We start from the raw sequence: 19006 nt of genomic DNA on the forward strand, positions 1-19006 counted from the left end.
AAGAGGAATGCAACACAGTGTGAGCCAACACAGTCAAGTCTGGATAAACTGTGGCTATGCATACAACTAACAGTCATAACTGGCTTCAGTACAGGAGGAGATTCAGATTAGCATGAAGGTTATTCCAGTTGGACATTCCTAAACCCCACCCCCTACTCCTCCCTTCAAAGAGATTGAATTTCCTTTGCATATTTTCTTTGGAAGAGGAGCAGTAGATGTGTGGTTGGTTGTTTCTTTTTCAGGGAGAGAGTGGGACGCTCTGTTGAGCTCTCTTTCTCAACGTGGATTTACAGTTTGGTGACCGAGGAGCGAATGAGCCCACATCTCTCTGTGGGAGGGAAAAGACACCACATTTTCCAAACCTAGGATTTATGCTTAGAGAAGAAGAAGCTTGGCTTGGCTGAGGGACAGGGGGTTTCTCTTGTACCCCAGGATCATGGCCTGGCTGTTTGCTAGAAATTGTTTCGCAGAAATAGCCCCTGGAGGCAAATTGTCCTCTTACATATTCAGAGCGTGGAGCAAAGGGGCTCTAACTGCATACATGCCAGAGGCCACCTCTTTTCCTGGACCAAAGGACCACCACGGGTTGTACCAGGTATCTGTGGAACAAACAGATGCATTCTGGGGAGCACTAGGGAGAAGCCGGCTTCTGTGGATCAATCCTTTTCATTCTGTCAGTAACTGTAACCTGCAGCAGGGCCACCTGACCTGGTTCCTTGGAGGGCAGCTGAATGTAGCAGGTAAGGAGAAAACCTGCTGTTCTTTTTTGTCCCCCTGCCTCTAGGGGGCAAATTCTAACTTCTGTAGACTGGATCCTTTTTTTATTATCCAGTATAAACACGGTATAGACGCGGGTGGCACTGTGGGTTAAACCACAGAGCCTAGGACTTGCCGATCAGAAGGTCGGCGGTTCGAATCCTCGTGACGGGGTGAGCTCCCGTTGCTCGGTCCCTGCTCCTACCAACCTAGCATTTCGAAAGCACGTCAAAGTGCAAGTAGATAAATAGGTACCGCTCCGGCGGGAAGGTAAACGGTGTTTCTGTGTGCTGCTCTGGTTCGCCAGAAGCAGCTTAGTCATGCTGGCCACATGACCCGGAAGCTGTCTGCAGACAAACGCCGGCTCCCTCGGCCTATAGAGCGAGATGAGCGCACAACCCCAGAGTCAGTCACGGCTGGACCTAATGGTCAGGGGTCCCTTTACCTTTACCTATAAACATTCCATTCAAGGTGGCAAAACACTTGAAGGAAGCTGGTGTGGGGCATTGCATGGAGCTGTGATGTGCATTCGAATCCCTCCTCAACCTTGAAGCTCATGCTAGGTAGCCATGGACTGGCTACCATTTCTCAGACTGGCTTACCCCACAGGGTTGTTGTGAGAAGAGAATGGGGGAAGCTATCCATGCTGTCCTGGCCTCTTTGGGGAAAGAATAGGATAAAAATAAATGTGACAATAATAATATAATATACAGAAAAACAATAACAGGCCTTAAGGTGAGATTCATTGCCTTGTTGCTTTACTCCAGATCTGGGAATTATTTTATTTCTTATAGATTAGACCATAATCTATGGTTTTTGTGATAAAAGTTCTGTCCAAAACTTCTTGCAGTGTGCCTGGTTTTTGCACCCTGCAAGTTTAACATGCTGGGGTTTGAACGTTCACATTCCAGTCACACCAAATTTGAGTCCAGGGGGCTCAGACTGACTAGAAGAGAACCACAATATAATCAAATAATGAGTGGAAGCATCATGCAAGCAAGTGGAACACACCATGTAAAATGTGTGGTGGGAAATATCTGGCTTCCCAAAGTGCACTAATGGATAAAATTGTTTATTTGTTCAAGTATGTGGCTGTTCTGTTGCCTATTGTACATCAAATATTTTCCATTTTAGCATTCAAAGATTTAGGGTGCAACCATCGGCCACATCTTTGTTTAAGAATTCTTCTGGGACAAGATATTGCTGCCACCATCTTTCTGTTCCTTTGAGTTGCCACACAATCTATTATTTATTTCATTAAATTTATATACCGCTTAATTGTTGTTGTTTTTTAAAGGGAAAAAAAACCCTCAAAGTGACTTACAAAATAGGCTAGCCTGGTGCCATATCAAGTACCCAGGATTCTATATCCTGACTGACAATGGTCTCCCAGGTCCTCGTCCAACACTCTAAACACTATACCACACTGGTTCTGTTGAAGGGTAGAATATATATATATATATATTTAAAATAACTAAGAAAAAGGAGATTGTAAAGTGGCAGAAATGGAGACCCGGTGAGCAGTAACCCACACCACGATTAACATAAACTGTTGAACGCTATCTATGATTTGCTGAGCGCCAAAGTGTCTCACATTGTACCAAACAGCTGATTATTCAGCTGTGTTCATTGCCTTAATAACTGCTGTAGAGAGACTGGGGATTAAGAAATGAATCTGAGTGTCTAGTAAACAGAAGCGTATTTGAAATGTAATGGGCTGGTGGCATTGAACCTTACTTTCCGCTACAATTTCAGATGGGCAAAATGAGCAACTGATGTAGTATGAGTTGTGAAACGAAATAATACAAGCTGTACAGCTAATCTGTTACAGGATGTACAATCTACAAAGGTTGTGCAACTGATGTGTTTTGGGCTGTGCAAATAATTAACTTGGGATGTACAGCTTTGACTTCTGCATATTGATAATAGGTTGTGCAATTGACCTTAGGCAGTGTATTTGACACAGGGCAAGTGCTACCTGCACAATCTACTGTACATTTTGTTACAAATCAGCTGCAAAATTGTCACTCAGCAATCTGATGATGGCCAGTCTGTTCTTGTACATTTATGGAATACTTAATATCGATAATTCCAGTACTTTTATGTATTAATAATATTTATTACGCTTTTGTATATGCAGGAAACCACTCAGAGTGCCTGGGGCAATAATGACACTTATTATTATTATTATTATTATTATTATTATTATTATTATTATTAACTATCCACTTTCTTCATAACATGGGGTAAACTGCAGACACCTGAGCCTGTCATTAATGAGCATCTTCTCTTTTAGTCAACTGTTTGGATAGACACGTCCACAAAGCCCCCAATAAAGTTGCCCTGATCTGGGAGAAAGATGAGCCTGGGCAAGAGGAACGGATTACATACAGGTAATTGCTTGCCTTTTTGCACACCCAGGCAAGGGAGGGGGAGCTGCATTTAAAAACTATTTGGTTTTCTAATATGTGTGGACATCACTCATCTGGAGAAAATGTCACAATGCAGTCAGTTTATAGTTCCCATTCCATAATGTTAAGCTCAGCCTGCAAGTTGCAGTGCTGTTCTATGTCTTAATAGCAGAGCTCAAATTTCAGTACATAAAGTGATACTTTTTAGGGATGGGCAACCTGTGGCCCTCAGTGCCGTCTTAAGCATATCCAGTGCCATGGTGCAAAGATCTCTCCAGCGCCCCACTTTCCCCAGAGTTGCTGACCTTTTCCCAGGCCTCAGCAGGGATCACTCTCCTTCTGCGGAGGCTTGGGAGGCAAGCTGCATGCCTGCCATCCATATGGTTGATGGGACACAGCTGGCGGACGTGCAGGGAAAGGGGAGGCCGCTGGCAAAGCTGCACAGCTCCCCCACTCACTGGGGCGCCCCTGAGAGGCTGGCGCCCTGGCGCCACGCACCACTAAGCCCAATAGGAAAGACGGCTTTGGTGGCCCTCCAGATGTTGCTAGACTCCAGCTGCCATCAGAGCAGGGCTACTCCAGTGTGGTGTAGTGGTTAAGAGCAGTAGACTCCTAATCTGGTGAACCGGGTTCGCATCTCCGCTCCTCCACATGCAGCTGCTGGGTGACCTTGGGCTAGTCACACTTCTCTGAAGTCTCTCAGCCCCACTCACCTCACAGAGTGTTTGTTGTGGGGGAGGAAGGGAAAGGAGAATGTTAGCCGCTTTGAGACTCCTTCGGGTAGTGATAAAGCGGGATATCAAATCCAAACTCTTCTTCTGTTTTATACCAAGAAAAAAAAGTTCCCTCTAGCCCAGTATGACATTAGCCTTCCATATCTTCCTTATTCCTCTTACTTTTGATGGAAGATACAAGGGAGTCAGTGCTAAAGCTCATAAATGTGGTGCTCTGTAGTTATTGTCCTTAACATGATTCAGAAGAGATTGGTGGGGTTTTTTTGCTTTTTTTTTAAAGAGGGTATCTAAACAACCAGGTGTTTTCTTTGGACAGAGAATTGCTAGAGATGACATGCCGCCTTGGAAACACCTTGAAGCGACATGGAGTGAAGAAAGGTGACCGAGTCACCATTTACATGCCCCCGTGTCCGATGGCTGTGGCAAGTATGTTAGCCTGTGCCCGAATTGGAGCAATACACACAGTGGTATTTGCTGGATTCAGTTCCGTTGCATTGGCTGACAGGATCCATGATGGTAAGAGCCTCCTTCGCTGAGGACTGTACACGTCCTTTTCTTCATTTTTCTTTTACTAACTTTATATACAGCCTCAGGGACCAACTGAGTGTGCAGAAATAGTGATTTATATGCAAATATTTCTGCCGTTAATGTTCTCTTACCAAAAGTCCTTGTGTATTAGAGCACTCTGTCCTCCAGTCTTCATGGAAAGAAAAGTATGGAAAGGGGTGTCTTAAAAAAAAATAAATCATTTTAATCATGATGCTCTTTCCCTCCCTTCTCCTGCGTTGAATCTCCCAACCCAAGCCTGATCCCAACAGCACTGCAGAGCTCATGGCAGGCTGTGGAATTACTTTATAATAAAGCACATTTGTAAAGGAATTCCTGCCAGCATCAGGAAGGGATTTTCTAGAGGAAGGAATTCACCCCCTGTATATGAAATACTTGAGCTGGGGGGAAAGGGTAAAAAAAAGAAGAAGTAAAGGACCCCTGGAGAGTTAAGTCCAGTCAAAGGCGACTATGGGGTTGTGGTGCTTATCTTACTTTGAGGCCGAGGGAGCCAGCGTTTGTCCACTGACAGCTTTCTGGGTCATGTGACCAGCATGACTAAACCACTTCCGGTGCAATGGAACACCATTGAAACTAGAGTCCGCGGAAATGCCATTTACCTTCACGCCGCAGCGATACCTATTTATCTACTTGCACTGGCGTGCTTTCAAACTGCTAGATTGGCAGGAGCTGGGACAAAGCAACGGGAGCTCACCCTGTTGCAGGGATTCGAACTGCCTACCTTCTGATTGGCAAGCCCAAGAGGCCCCGTGGTTTAGACCACAGCACCACCCGTGTCCCATGCAGGGGGAAAGGGTACAGTATGTTGCATCTGTATTGTTTTCTTTCATCTTCTCTAGCTCAGTCTGAAACAGTGATCACAGTGAACCAAGGCTTGCGAGGGGGCAAGTTGGTTGAGCTAAAGCAGACAGTGGACGAGGCTCTCGAATTGTGTCCAAAGGTGAAGCGGGTTTTTGTTTCAAGGAGGACTGATAAGAAGGTGCCCATGTCAGGCCTGGATCTACTGCTGGAGGAGGTGAGAACCAATACCCCACTCATAGGCTATATTTGAACATCATCGGTGGCCCCATAAGCCATAGTTTATGTATGCCATAAGCTTTAGATAAGCACTGGGGCCGCCTGCTCCTCTCATGCCTCTCTTCTCCTCCTCCCTCCCGCCAGCACATAACAGCATGGCGGGAGTGGTCATTCACATTAAAATAACATTTGAAATATGTACGTATTAGGATTTCAGTAACAGTGAAAACTAGAACGGTAGAATATGTAATAGAAAACCAGCATAAATTGAAAGACTGAAACGCTTAAGGCCCATTTAAGAATAATAAGTAAGGGAGCCAGGTAAACGTGCTGTGGAAGAGCATTCCGTGAGGATGGGACCAGCACACAAAAGGCCCTGCCTCTCATGAGCTCATATATCCTACTGGCAGACATGTGAGCAGGGCCTCCATGACTGATGGTTCCTACATATAATACATTTCTGAAGCTGCTGTCAAACATCTGGGGGGGGGGGAAACCCACTATTTAAGCCTTCTTATATCCATTATTGAGATGTTATTGAGGAAGATGCAGAGGAATCTTTAGGAATCTGCATTAGGATCATCAACTTTTTTTTTTTTAAAGGTGCCAATAGCAGCTTCACCCTTTGGAGTGAGATTTTAGCAGTAGGGGAGGGGTATTTAATCCTGCTTGCACAGTTACCTGATTAAAATTCCCCGCCCCCCTAAAGAAAAGCTCCTTTTGTTTCTACAGAAATAGAACAATAAGGTAGAAATGGTGTGGTAGTGTCAGACTAGACAAGATGCTAAATATGTAAGTTGCAATAACATCTGCTTTTAAAAAGCATATAGAAGACATGGGGTCTATTTTCATCATTTTTATGGGGATGGGCCATAGCTTAGCGGCAGAGCATCCGGACACTTAGTGTGTAGACAATGGCCCAATGGTCTGACTGCATAAGGCAGCTTTCTATGTTTCTACCCATATCAGTAGGAGCGATGGAGGCTATACTTGTGGAGCTAATATACTGCCAAGCTTCTTTCTTCAGCCATGAGAATTTGAGATATGCTTAAAAAAAAAACAAAAGCTTGGGGCAGTGGGGATGTGTGTGTGGAAAAGGTGGGCCCAGTCCTACTAAGCATCCTTCTTTGGCCCTTGGTGCAGGGGGAAGTGAAGGAGGCCTGGGGGCTGTGAAGAGAGCCTACTGAGAGAGCTTCTCTGCTTCCTGTGACAGGAGATGATGAAGGAGGACGTGACCTGTGAGCCTGCTGCCTTGGAGAGCGAAGATTTACTGTTCCTCCTCTACACTTCAGGAAGTACTGGGAAACCCAAAGGACTGGTCCATACCCAGGCAGGTTATTTGCTGTACGCTGCCATCACACACAAGGTAAGTCCACACAAACGTACAGAGCAGAGATATCCCGTAACTTCACAGAGGACAATTAAACCCTGCTAACCTGCCATGTCATATTTCCTTCTATGCATCTGCTACTGGAGAGCCGCTCAGGAGCTGCCGGCTATAATTTACTCCTCACTAAGGGAGAATCTGACTGGTCACAGGCTCGACAGCAACTAAGGTGACAGAGACCCAAAGCCAGGCATAGCGAGCAGCCTCAATCAAAACTGGTGTCTCACCACGATGAAAGCTGTGTAGACACTTTGGGGAACTTGTATTATTTGCCTTACAGAGCTCAAATCAATTTCTGTACAGATGCAGACTGGGAAAGAGCTATGCTTAAAAGGCTTATTGGATGATGAAAGCCTTCAGTAGGTGCCAAAAACAGAGACATTACCAGTCTAATGTTTAAGGGGGTGGATTTCCAAAGGATCGGTGCCATAACACTAAAGACTCTGTTCTTATATGGTGTGGCGTGGACCTCCTAATAAGTTGGTATATATAAGCAGCCCTCACAATGATTGACTCAGGTATATAAGAACTGAGGCAACATTTCACGTATCTGTATAGGACTTTATACACCAAAACCAAAACCTTGAACTGACAGTAGCCTGGTCAGCCAATGCATTTATTTCGACAGCAGGGTAACATGTTGGTGATATCCTGCCCAAAGAGCAGTTAAGCTCTTGCATTTCCCACCAGCTACAGCTTCTGGACCAACCTCAAGGGAGAGCCCCACAAGGAGCACATTGCAGTAAGCCTGCCTGGAGGTTACCAATGTCAGTGATCAGAATTTCACGGTCCAGAAACAGCCATATCTGTTTTACCAGTCAAAGCTGGTAAAAGACACTCCTAGCCACTGAGGTCACCTGGGCCTCCAGTGACAAAGATGGAGCCAGGATCATCCTCAGACTACAAATGTGCTCTTTCAGGGGCAGTACAACCCCACCTAAAGCAAACAACTGAACAATTATCCCGACTGTAGAGTTACCCTTTCTAGGGAAAATCTATTTAGTTTTTTAAACGGTTGCCAATGACCTGTTTTCAATTAGAATCATAGCATCATAGAATTGTAGAGTTGCAAGGGACCCCGAGAATCATCTAGTCCAACCCCCTGCTATGCAGGAATATGCAGATGTCCAATTTGGGGATCAAACCTTGGCATTATCAGCACCACACTCTAACCAATAGCCTGTTTGCAGTATTAAGCCCCCTTTACAGATGCACTCTAAATCCCACTGCATTCAGTGGAGCTGACTGCCAGGTTAGTGTGTAGAGAATTGCAAAAGTATAGACCAGATCTAGACATGTCTATCAAAAGTCATTCTCACGGTATTCAGCGGGGCCTATTCCCAAGTAAGTGTGCATAGGATTGTAGCCTTTCTCTGGAAGCCTGATCCCAGGTTTACACATTAATATAACCGATAATGGGATTTAATTCTGATTAAATATGATCAGTTCAGACTGAGAATCAAGTCAATTCATCATCAGAAGTTACATTTTTACCACTTCTAGCTGCAATTCTTTGGCACAGGACATAGGAGAAGGCATCTGTGCAATATGTTACTTTGAGGCTACTCTGTGATTTGGTTCATCCATCTCCTAATGTATTATTTTTAAAAGGAAATGCAGACATTAGTGGCTATAAATTTGATTTCAGGAGCTGTGCTGGGGAAGGAATACTCAACCCTTTTTTTCATAGGCTACTATTGCAAATAAAATCCCCCCTCCCCAGCTGCTTCTGCCCTGGCAGGTTCTCATAAAATGGAGGGGAATAGTTTTGCTCAGAAAAATGGCTCATAGGGAGAGTCGGTAGAAGAAGATTGGAAGAAATTTAAAGATTACCTACAGAAATACTGTAAAATTAAGGAATGTTAGAAGGATGTTGGAATGAAGTTATGTGGTTTTAGCAGTAATGTTACAAAGGGGTATGTAAAAATGGATTGTTAACAGGTGAGAATGTAAAGTTACAATATATTAAGATAAACTATTAAGATAAAGGAAAAAATGGTAAGGATTTGAACTAGAATACAAAAAAGGGAGGTGTGAGGTGGTCAGGGAAACAAGCAAATGAAAGATAAGACATGGAAGGATTGATTTGTTTTTAATTGGTTTTACTTCTTTGTATTTTTATTTTTTATTTTTTTATTCTTTTTTGTTTTGTTATTTTTTTCATTTTTGTGATATGTTTGAAACTCTAATAAATATTATTAAAAAAAAAGAAAAGAAAAATGGCTCATAGGGAAAGGGTTAAGCATTCAACCAGTGTTCAAACCTACATTTTCCTGGAATATTGGTCACAGAGCTTCCAAATGCCTTTGAAAACCACAAGATCGGATTGCAGTGGATTTCTGCTTTTTTTCTCCCTGCTGGAAGCAGCACTCTTGGTGGTGTCTTCACAATGAAGCAACCCAGAGAATGGCAAGTTTCCATTGCAAACATGCTGACCCATACTCCTCAAATCTGCTCCTCTGGAATCCTCATCTGTCACCAGGAGGATGACATTGCTACAGAAACCCCAATAACAATAAGCTCAGAGAGTGGGGAGAGGAGAGGGCACAGGGTATTGTTTTACATAACAGCTGCAGAAGCAACAGCCAAAAAACCTAGAGAGGATGCATTTGATAATGATCTGGTTTAAAAGAAGACACAAAGTGAAACTACAAGAAATGGACCCAATAAAAATAAGTTTTGCCAAGTGGATCATCAGCCATGCAGTCCAGTTGTCGCTGAATATGCTATAACTCTATTTTGCTCCAGGGCAGTATTAAAAAGCCAGCCACATTTATAGCCAGGAGACTGAGCAACAGAAATTACAACAAGCTCTGAAATTATGATTGCTGGTTACAGCAAGGGACAAACAGGAGCACGATGTTAAGGTTGGAGTCATCTCTCTAGATGCCCCATGCCTGTCACATATGATGGCAGGCATGGGGCAGATGAGTGTGGTTTGGGGGAAATGGCCTCATGAGCCAGGCCTAATTAGGCTCAAACCCTGCTGTTGATAGAGCTGGTTTCTGTGGCAAGCCATGCATACCCTGCATTTGTTCAGCAGAGGAAGCAAGAATGTCTCCTCCAGGCCTGGAGAGCATTTGTTGAATTTCTAATTGTAATTGCAAGCTATGTAAAGGATGGAAGGACTTGGTCGGATCATTTTAAAGCACCGAGGGTGTTACAACTCTGGATAAAACAAGCATGGCCAGCAGGCTAAGCCACTTTTGCCACTACTGAGACTGATAATTGCTATGAACACCACTGCACCCAAACATTTGGTTTTTCCATTTTGTTGTTCTATGACATTGCTTCCCACTGGGCTTGTTCACACAATGCTTTTTAAAAAGAAGTATCTGTCTCTTGGCGCCGTATTAGAAAAGTTTGTTTTACTCTAAACATGTCTGGCCAGAGATATTAAAGGGAAGGAAAACAGGAAGTATGAACGTTGGCAAGTTTTCCAGCACGGAAACAGTACCCCAACTATAGATAACTTTTACCCAACAGATGTTATGTAAACTTGTTGGGTGGGGAGGAAGTTGTTCTCATTTCTTACATCCCTTGCTTTTCTGCAGTATGTGTTTGACTACCATGATGGAGATGTCTTTGGCTGCATTGCAGACATTGGCTGGATCACAGGGCACAGCTATGTGGTATATGGCCCTTTGTGCAACGGAGGAACCACAGTCCTTTTTGAGAGCACTCCAGTGTACCCGAATCCAGGTAAAAAACAAAACAAAACAGTAGACACAATAAATGGCTGTGGACAAGGCTGTTAATGTATGGAAGGGATGGCCAGCTGTTGCCTTAAAGTGAAGTTGCCTTTGTAAAACCCCACTTCTTAGCTCTACCCTTGCCAATAAATACATTAATCAAGGTGCTGTCAATTTTTTTGCTCCGTTTCATTCGTAAGAAAAAGGAGCAGTGAGTGACTCTGCATACATATACTACCAGAGGTTGCATCCCATCTTCCTTCCCTCACCAACCTTGCTTGCCCTCCATGCCCTGCCAAGCCTCACCCCATTGCCAACGCTTCCTCCTCCCTTTACATTTGGACAATCTGCTCCCTTTACAACAACACGCCAAAAAAGCCCTCTGTGGCTCACCTGGGCCGCTTGCCTGGGCAACCCACCTGCATCTGTGTCCTCCTGTTCCCTCCTCTTCACCAGATTCCTCCTTGCCTCACCTGAGTAGCCTGTCCATGTGTCCACCCAACCATGGGAGTGCTCAATTTTTAAATTAAATGAATAAAAGCTTCTGTGGTATTTTTTTAAGAATTTTTTTTTTAGGTGGGTCACAGTTGGAGTGGTCAGTAAAACAAAAATTGAACGATTGACCTAGATAGGGGGAACTAGATGGTGGGGGGCCGGATGCAGCCCAGGGATGATGGATTAAATAAAGAAGAGGTTGTCAAGTTAAAGAGAGGCCAATTGGCCCGTTTAGAATTATGCTTGTTTATGTCAAGTTGGGCTTCACGTGCTTGAAAAATACAACAAAGCATGGCTAATTCAAACACAGGGGATAATGACCACTTCCTGAGGTAACTGGTTTCATCTTTTTATTTCAGGACGTTACTGGGAAACTGTGGAGAGGTTAAAGATAAATCAATTCTATGGAGCCCCTACAGCTATTCGCCTACTGCTTAGATACGGGGATGATTGGGTAAAGAAATATGACAGATCTTCCCTCAAAATCCTTGGATCAGGTAGCTATTGCACTGGAACTTTGCATTCATGGCAAAGCCACATAAAAGAATAACCAAGTTTACAAATTTGGTTGAATATTCCGCAGGAGGTGGATTCATGGAATCTGTGGTGCCCTCAGGTCAGGACTTTGGGGCAGACGTCCAAGGCAGGCTTGAGTAGGAGGGCTCCCAAACACATCGGAGCTGGCTTATCACACTTTGAAGTACCTGCAGTAATCCACATGGCCCTCTAAAGAGCTCCTCACCCAAGACGATTCAAGTCCAGAGCCTAAAATTACACAACAGCTCTGCTGGGTGGAATGTGGAAATGATCAGACAGATCCAAATATATTTATATACTACTGCTGCTTCACAGAGAATATGTAAGGGAATGCAAAAAGGACTGGCTGACAAGAGATTTAATTTATTCCATTGGACAGGGTGTTGTGACGTCTAAAGATTGCAGGTGCTTCTTTCTTACAAGCTGTTTGCTTCTTCCTCTTGCAGTGGGAGAACCTATCAACACAGAAGCATGGGAGTGGTACTTCAAAGTGGTCGGAGATGGACGGTGCCCTGTAGTGGATACCTGGTGGCAGACAGGTAGGAAGACCATCATTTTACACAACTTGTTAAGTAGGATCTGAAGAGAACCCGTGCAGTTTCAGTTATTTGCATATAGGGATGTATTCAATCAATCAAGAAACTTGTCCCAACAAAAGAAAAATGGATACAAAAACTTATGGAATATACAGAAATGGCAAAACTTACTGGAAAAATAAGAAATCAAGATAGCAAACATTTTATAAAAGGATGGAAATGGTTTATTGAATATTTACAAACAAATTGTAAACAGCTATGAACGGTGGCAGGATTATTGTAATAGCCTGCAGAGTATATATTTAAAGTAGATGAATAAATGAACAAATTAAGTTAATTTGGATATGCAGAAAATATTAAAAATAAATTTAAGGAACTGCAGAAAGAGGGGGAAAGAGAGGGGGAAGTAAGTTAAATTTTGAAATGTTAAAATAACTGTAAAATTATTGAAATGTATAAACCTGAAATTCATTCATTCATTTATGAATGAATAAAATGAAAAGAAAGAAAGAAAGAAAGAAAGAAAGAAAGAAAGAAAGAAAGAAAGAAAGAAAAACTTGTCTTCTCCCCATGCTCCTTATGAAGACCAGTGGCTCAGGCCTTTCTTGACATTCTTAACACAGGAAAAGCATATTTGCCTCCAAAGAACTGGAGATCATACAAAGTAGAAATGTTTTCTTGTTAGCATTCTCTTACTGACCAGATTTCAAGGGTGTTGAAGTTTTGTCTTGTTTTGTTTAGAAACTGGAGGCATCTGTATTGCTCCTCGACCTTCAAACCCAGGTGATGAGATCCTTCCAGCCATGGCCATGAGACCATTCTTTGGCATCAAACCTTCCCTTTTGGATGACAAAGTAAATTTTAATCCTATCTATCTAATCTACCTATCTATCTATCATCATCCACTTTTATGTAAATTCTCAGTCATGTAAACAGCAATCAATATTAAAAACTAACAGACACACATTAGCAAGAATCTCAGTCCAATGTGGCTTGTAGGTCAAGATTTTTGGAAGGATCAAGCAGAATTTGAGATCAGGAATCTACCGTCAAGTTTTTCTTCCCTACAGATTTTCCTACTTTGAGAGTTGCTCTGCACAATCTCTCCTCCCAATTTCTTGCATCCTTTGGGGGATTTCGGATGAATTTCTGATCATTTATGCCAAGGCAGTTTCTGTATTATTTGTCACAATCATGGCCACTGAACAGAAGCTAGGGTTGAATTAAAGAGGAAACAGATGTGGCTAATTTGAATCAATGAATCAATGAACTAGCAAAGGCTCAAGAATTTTAAAATATTAGAGAATTACTACAGAATAAGAGGAATCGAAAACTAGGCTCCAGTGCCAAAGAAGATTCACACTCTGCAACGAGAAAACCCAAATCTTCTTATAAGAAGTATATTTTTGTGGAGGTGTTTCTAGATGTTTGTCCACAGACATAGAAGCTTGCTTTTAAAACAAAGCCCCCGGAATGCTGAATTACAAGCTACTTCCTTGGTTGCACAGCATGAGCTAGATATGCAGAATACATTACATTGTAATTCATTCATTTATTTTTAAAGAGAACCCCATATTTCTTGTTTTCAAGGGAAAACTCTTAACAGAGAATGATGTATCTGGAGCACTTTGCATTTCTCAGCCATGGCCAGGCATGGCCAGGACCATTTTCAATGACCACCAGAGGTTCGTGGAGACCTACCTGACGCCTTACCCAGGTACAGAACTGTAGAGAGGGAAAGGGGAAAGGAGAGCAGTGAAGGGTTATTGCCATGGGTTCGAAGAAAAGGTTCTTTAGGGCATATGTATTCAAGAGCTTTGTGGAACCAGAAAAAACTGGGGTACAACTTCTTAGTCAAACTAAGGACACAACACCATTCACCCAATCAGCAATTGCCTGAACAAGTTTGTAGAAGTAAATAGCAGCTCCTCTCCCCATGGAAGAACCCCAGGATCCCCCAAGCTAGTTTAAAATCTATTGCCTTCTGCACGTTAGAAGTGAAAATGATGTCTTGTTTTGATCCTCCTAGGATATTTTTTCACTGGGGATGGAGCGTATCGGACAAGCAAGGGATACTACCAGTTGACAGGCCGTCTGGATGATGTCATCAACATCAGTGGGCACAGGCTGGGCACGGCTGAGATAGAAGACGTTGTGGTAAGAAATTGTGTCATGTCTATAGAGAGTTTACCAGGTCTCACAGAAGCAGCAGTTGTCACAGTAGTCTCTGCCATGTCTTAGCAGCAGCCTACGAAAATGGGCATGTGCTATGAGCTGGCAGCTGATACTAGCTGCTGCAGGACTGACTGCTGCTGACAGTAATTGCGAAGGCAAAACAAATTTGATAACCAGAAGGATGTAAATGAATGTCTCCATTTTTATTTATTTGGTAAACTAAACAGTGAATCCCAGTTGCAGAATCTGTGATTTCTACTCACAGAATCCAGCAGGTACTGGAATCTCAAATGCCTCAACTAATAATTTACCGAAGTCACCTCAGGGAGACTTTAGTGTTCTGCTAAAATGGGCTTAGAAGAAAAAGTCCTGAGCTACAAGACTTCAGAAGAGATGCCGCAGCATTGTTAGTTACCAAAGTATACCCATGATTGCTTCTCTTCTCACAGTTGGACCACACTGATTTTCTGAAGATGTCATCTCACACAGTACATCATTCCCCGGTAGCATTCTTTGCTTGAGAGCATCTTCAGCTTAATATTCTTTCTGACTTACCCTATATTTTTGTCCTATAGCATAAACATTCAGAGTTGGTACTTGGTCCCTTTTTACAACTGGTGTATCTGATCTGTATTAACAGTGATAAATAGTAAAGTGGGGACTGGGCCTTTCACAGCCTTTTACCCGTCAGGAGCAAGGCCTGAGCTCAGGGATGATGGGAGTTGTAGTCCAACAACATCTGGGGACCCACAGGTTGAGAACTGCTGCTTTAAGTGAATCTTACCACAGACCTGCCTGTGTTTCAGAATAAGCACGGGGCAGTGGCAGAATCAGCTGTGATTGGATTTCCTCACAAGATCAAAGGAGAAGGTGAGCAATTCAAGTCTAGATGCTAATGCTTGCACCCCCTTGAGTGGCTCTCCAGTGGGATTTTTCTTTGCACGTTTACTGCATTATTGGGAAGGGTAAACAGGAGCAAAGAGAAGGATCTCACAGCATCCACATGGGACTTCTAATGGTAGTTGGAGTGAGTCCCTGCTTATATCTATTCCTGGAGTTCCAAGACTGTGGGGATGGGGGGGGGGGGACACCAGTGGTCTGTGAACATTCAAGCATGCTGTGGATTTGTGGTGGAAGATGGGCGACTGCACACCATTGTAATAAAAATTCATAGGCTCTTCAGTTGCAATTTATATTGCTGTTTTTATTTCTTATACAGTGGTACCTCGGGTTAAATACTTAATTCGTTCCGGAGGTCCGTTCTTAACCTGAAACTGTTCTTAACCTGAAGCACCAGTTAAGCTAATGAAGCCTCCTGCTGCCGCTGTGCCGCCAGAGCACGATTTCTGTTCTCATCCTGAAGCAAAGTTCTTAACCTGAAGCACTATTTCTGGGTTAGTGGAGTCTGTAACCTGAAGCGTATGTAGCCCGAGGTACCACTGTACTGTATTTTACTGTACTGCAGCTTGAATTCTATATGGAATTCAAGTTGCAATACAACACAACATATAATAAATAAAAGCAATTAAAAATCTCACAGCTTCTAGCACCACACGTTACAATTGCTGCAACAGGCAGGAAAAAAAGGGGGGGGAAGGCCCTACTTAATTTTCAAGTGGTCCGTGGGGAAAAAAGTTTGGGAACCACTGATCCAGTTTATTCAAGCCTTGACAGGGAGAAGTGACAGAGACCAGCTGTTGAAAATACATGCTGTGGGCCAGGGAAGGATGGCGAGAACACAGGAAAAGAATGTACAGTAGCCAAAAGCTCCCAGACTTCCACCTGCATGTCTGCAGAGGCCTATTTTATTGTATGGAGCACATAAGGCTGTCGAATTGATCTTGTAGCACAAGCCTGAACTTTTTTTTACAGCACAAAATAAAAAATAAGAATAAATAAGGAATATAATTATACCACACTCTTCTTTTTATTATTTATCTATGCATTTATTATTTATTTATTTCTATTATTTACAAGCAACTGCCCTCTTGCGCACGATCAGCACCATGTGCTCCTGCTAACATACATGCCCAAAACAGCACTGAAAGGGGGTGGAATGGGGCAGGGCAGGAATGGGGCAGGAATCTCTGCTTGTGCGCGTCCTGGTGATGCGCACAAGTGGCCTGGAACAGAAACCTTGCGCGAGTGGGAATTCCCCTGTATTAAATTTATAAACCGCCCTTCATCCGAAGATCTCAGTGTGGTTCACAAGACAAAATGCAAATGCATCACTCACAGTTGCGTGCATATATATATATTGAATCGCATGAGACAAATCCACAAAAGAGACTGGGTCAGTAATTAAAACAAAGTCACAAAACCAAATAAAAGCGATTGCATATTGAAGCTGCCTTGCAGCATGCTTCTTCCTTTGGCATGGAAGTAATTGAAGCTCCCGGCCACGTGAATCCAGATTGAAACTTTCCCCCCTGGAAACTGGAGTGTGGCGTTTATGACATTACCTTTGCTACATGAGCAGCAGCTGCTTGGCAGGTGCCATGCTGCAAAAAATAACACCCAAAGGGGCTCTTCGTTTTCATTTTACTGACACCAAGAGATGGCAGAGGGTTATGACAGGAGTAGAAGCGGCAGTCTGCTTTGGCAGGCACCTTTGTGCTTGCTGATGGCGCATCCTTCTCCTGGCTTCCTCTTTCCACAGGTGCCTATGCCTTCATTGTGCTGAAGAAGGGCTCTAATCTCCCTCAAGAGAGCCTGGCCTCCGAGCTTCGAGGGCTCGTCTCAAAAGAAATTGCAAAGTATGCAGCACCGGAATATATTCAGGTAACAATCTGAGCTATTTTCCTCTTCCGCACATTTCCATCACTTTGCGGTATGTTCAGGGAGGGATTTAAGGTGATTGTTCCATCAGCGCACACATTTCACCTTCCCAGGAGAAACGACCCCCTTCTCAGCACCGTGTGCAGTTATTGGGGCTGCCCCGACCACCCAAGAGCCAATATGGGTGTGCATGTGCAGCGGGGAGGAGGGGTCGAGCCCTGTTGCACTAACAGAAGCCTTTGTGCAGGCTTCCACTAGCGGGACGAGTTGGTTGAATCCAGCTGAGGGCAGGATCTAAGGTAAAAAGCATACAAACCAGCTGTGTAACCACTGCAGTAATATTTCTAAATATTTTTTTTAAATGGGCTAAAGTATTCAGATCCTTCCAATCTCACTGTTGGTTTCCTCAGAACATTCTAGTACAGCAGCAATTAAGGATCTTGTGGGTTCCAAGAGTGCCTTTAGGATTCATCTGTTCCCTTCCAACATGCCCTGCATACATTTCATGTTTCGAGAGCAAATACATGTGTGTAGACTGCCTTGAGCACGTTTTACTACATATACTTGAATTTATATCCCACCCTTCCTCCTAGGACCTTAGGGTGGCATGGATATTTATTGACTTCTCTCTCCCCTTTTTCAATTCTCAAAATAACCTTGTACTATGTTAAGGCTTGGAGGTAGTGGCTGGCCAAGGATGGTTCATGGCCAAGTCGGGATTTGAATTTGGATCTTTCCAATATTAAGTCTGGCACTGCACTAGCCTGGGCTCACTCTGACACATAGCATGATAGCTCCTAAAAGCCTAATTTGCCTCAGTTCCAAATACAGTCGTATCTTGGAAGTTGAACGGAATCCATTCTGGAAGTCCGTTCAACTTCCAAAATGTTCAAAAACTGAATTGTGGCTTCTGATGGGCTGCAGGAAGCTCCTGCAGCCAATCAGAAGCCATGGAAGCTCCATCAGGCGTTCGGGTTCCAAAACAACGTTCATAAACCACAACAATACTTCCGGGTTTTCAGTGTTCGGGAACCAAAACGTCCGAGTTCCAGGGTGTTCAGGATTCAAGTTACGACTGTACTGCCTTCTATGAGCTGGCCAAATTGCTGTTGCTCTAAAAGCTAGGATTCCTTCCTAAGGGCAATGAGCAAGACGAGGGTTGAGGGATTGCCCTCAGGAACTAGTGGGAGGAGCAGGGCTGCAGCAGAGTTCCAGACGCAAACGTACGTCTGTGTGCGTGTGATTTCAAGTACATTTCACTTTCTCAAGTTAATGTCAGCAATGTACACTTCCCAGCCTTGCTCTAACCCTCGTTTTCTGCTTCAGGTCACTCAACGTCTGCCCAAGACTCGCTCAGGGAAGATTATGAGGCGAGTTTTGAAGAAGATTGTAGAAAACAAAGCAGATGAGCTGGGAGATCTGACAACCTTGGATGATCATGAGGCAGTGAAAGACATCATTGAGGGACACAAGCAGATTCAGAAGCAACAGCAAGGGCGGTAGCTCAAATGCTCTCTCAACAGCCTCAGAAAGAGAGTATATTGCAAGCAGCAGCGATTCCACACTCGTTATCCCTTTCAGAAGAGGTAGGGAGTTTATTCACTGTGAATGAAAGAATTCCAAAGCAACCATAAAAAAAAACATCATTTTCCAAGACAGGGAAAGATTGTGCTTATTAAGGCTGGACACAAAGTCTCTTCCCTCCCTCCCTCTGAAGGTCTCCCAGCTGTGTATGGATTCCAAGGCTTATGTATTGTACCAGAAAGCTGGGGGTTTTACTTTCTTTGCAGCCGAAGTCCACAGTGAAGAATCTCCAAACTAAATAAACTTCAAGTTAAGAAGAAAATTCACAATGGAACAGATCTGCAAGTCTGTCTACTTTACTCCAGGTTCTGGGAGGGGGGAAACACTCGATTTTTGC

General features: G+C 43.5%; 1 protein-coding gene across 1 annotated transcript; it reads left to right on the top strand.

The window, feature by feature from the left end:
• On the top strand, window positions 1-18943 carry LOC310762779 (acetyl-coenzyme A synthetase 2-like, mitochondrial). The gene is made up of 14 exons (XM_083614284.1): window positions 1-740; window positions 3053-3149; window positions 4218-4417; window positions 5308-5483; window positions 6699-6851; window positions 10427-10574; window positions 11419-11556; window positions 12043-12135; window positions 12874-12986; window positions 13723-13849; window positions 14162-14289; window positions 15114-15177; window positions 16967-17088; window positions 18412-18943. Exons 1-14 carry the CDS (start codon window positions 437-439, stop codon window positions 18586-18588), a joined length of 2040 nt encoding a protein of 679 aa, XP_083470410.1. The 5' UTR covers window positions 1-436; the 3' UTR covers window positions 18589-18943.
• The last annotated feature ends 63 nt before the right edge of the window (window positions 18944-19006 follow it).

The sequence above is a fragment of the Podarcis filfolensis genome, assembly GCF_964270895.1.
Source record: "Podarcis filfolensis genome assembly, chromosome: 1".
Lineage (NCBI taxonomy): Eukaryota > Metazoa > Chordata > Lepidosauria > Squamata > Lacertidae > Podarcis > Podarcis filfolensis.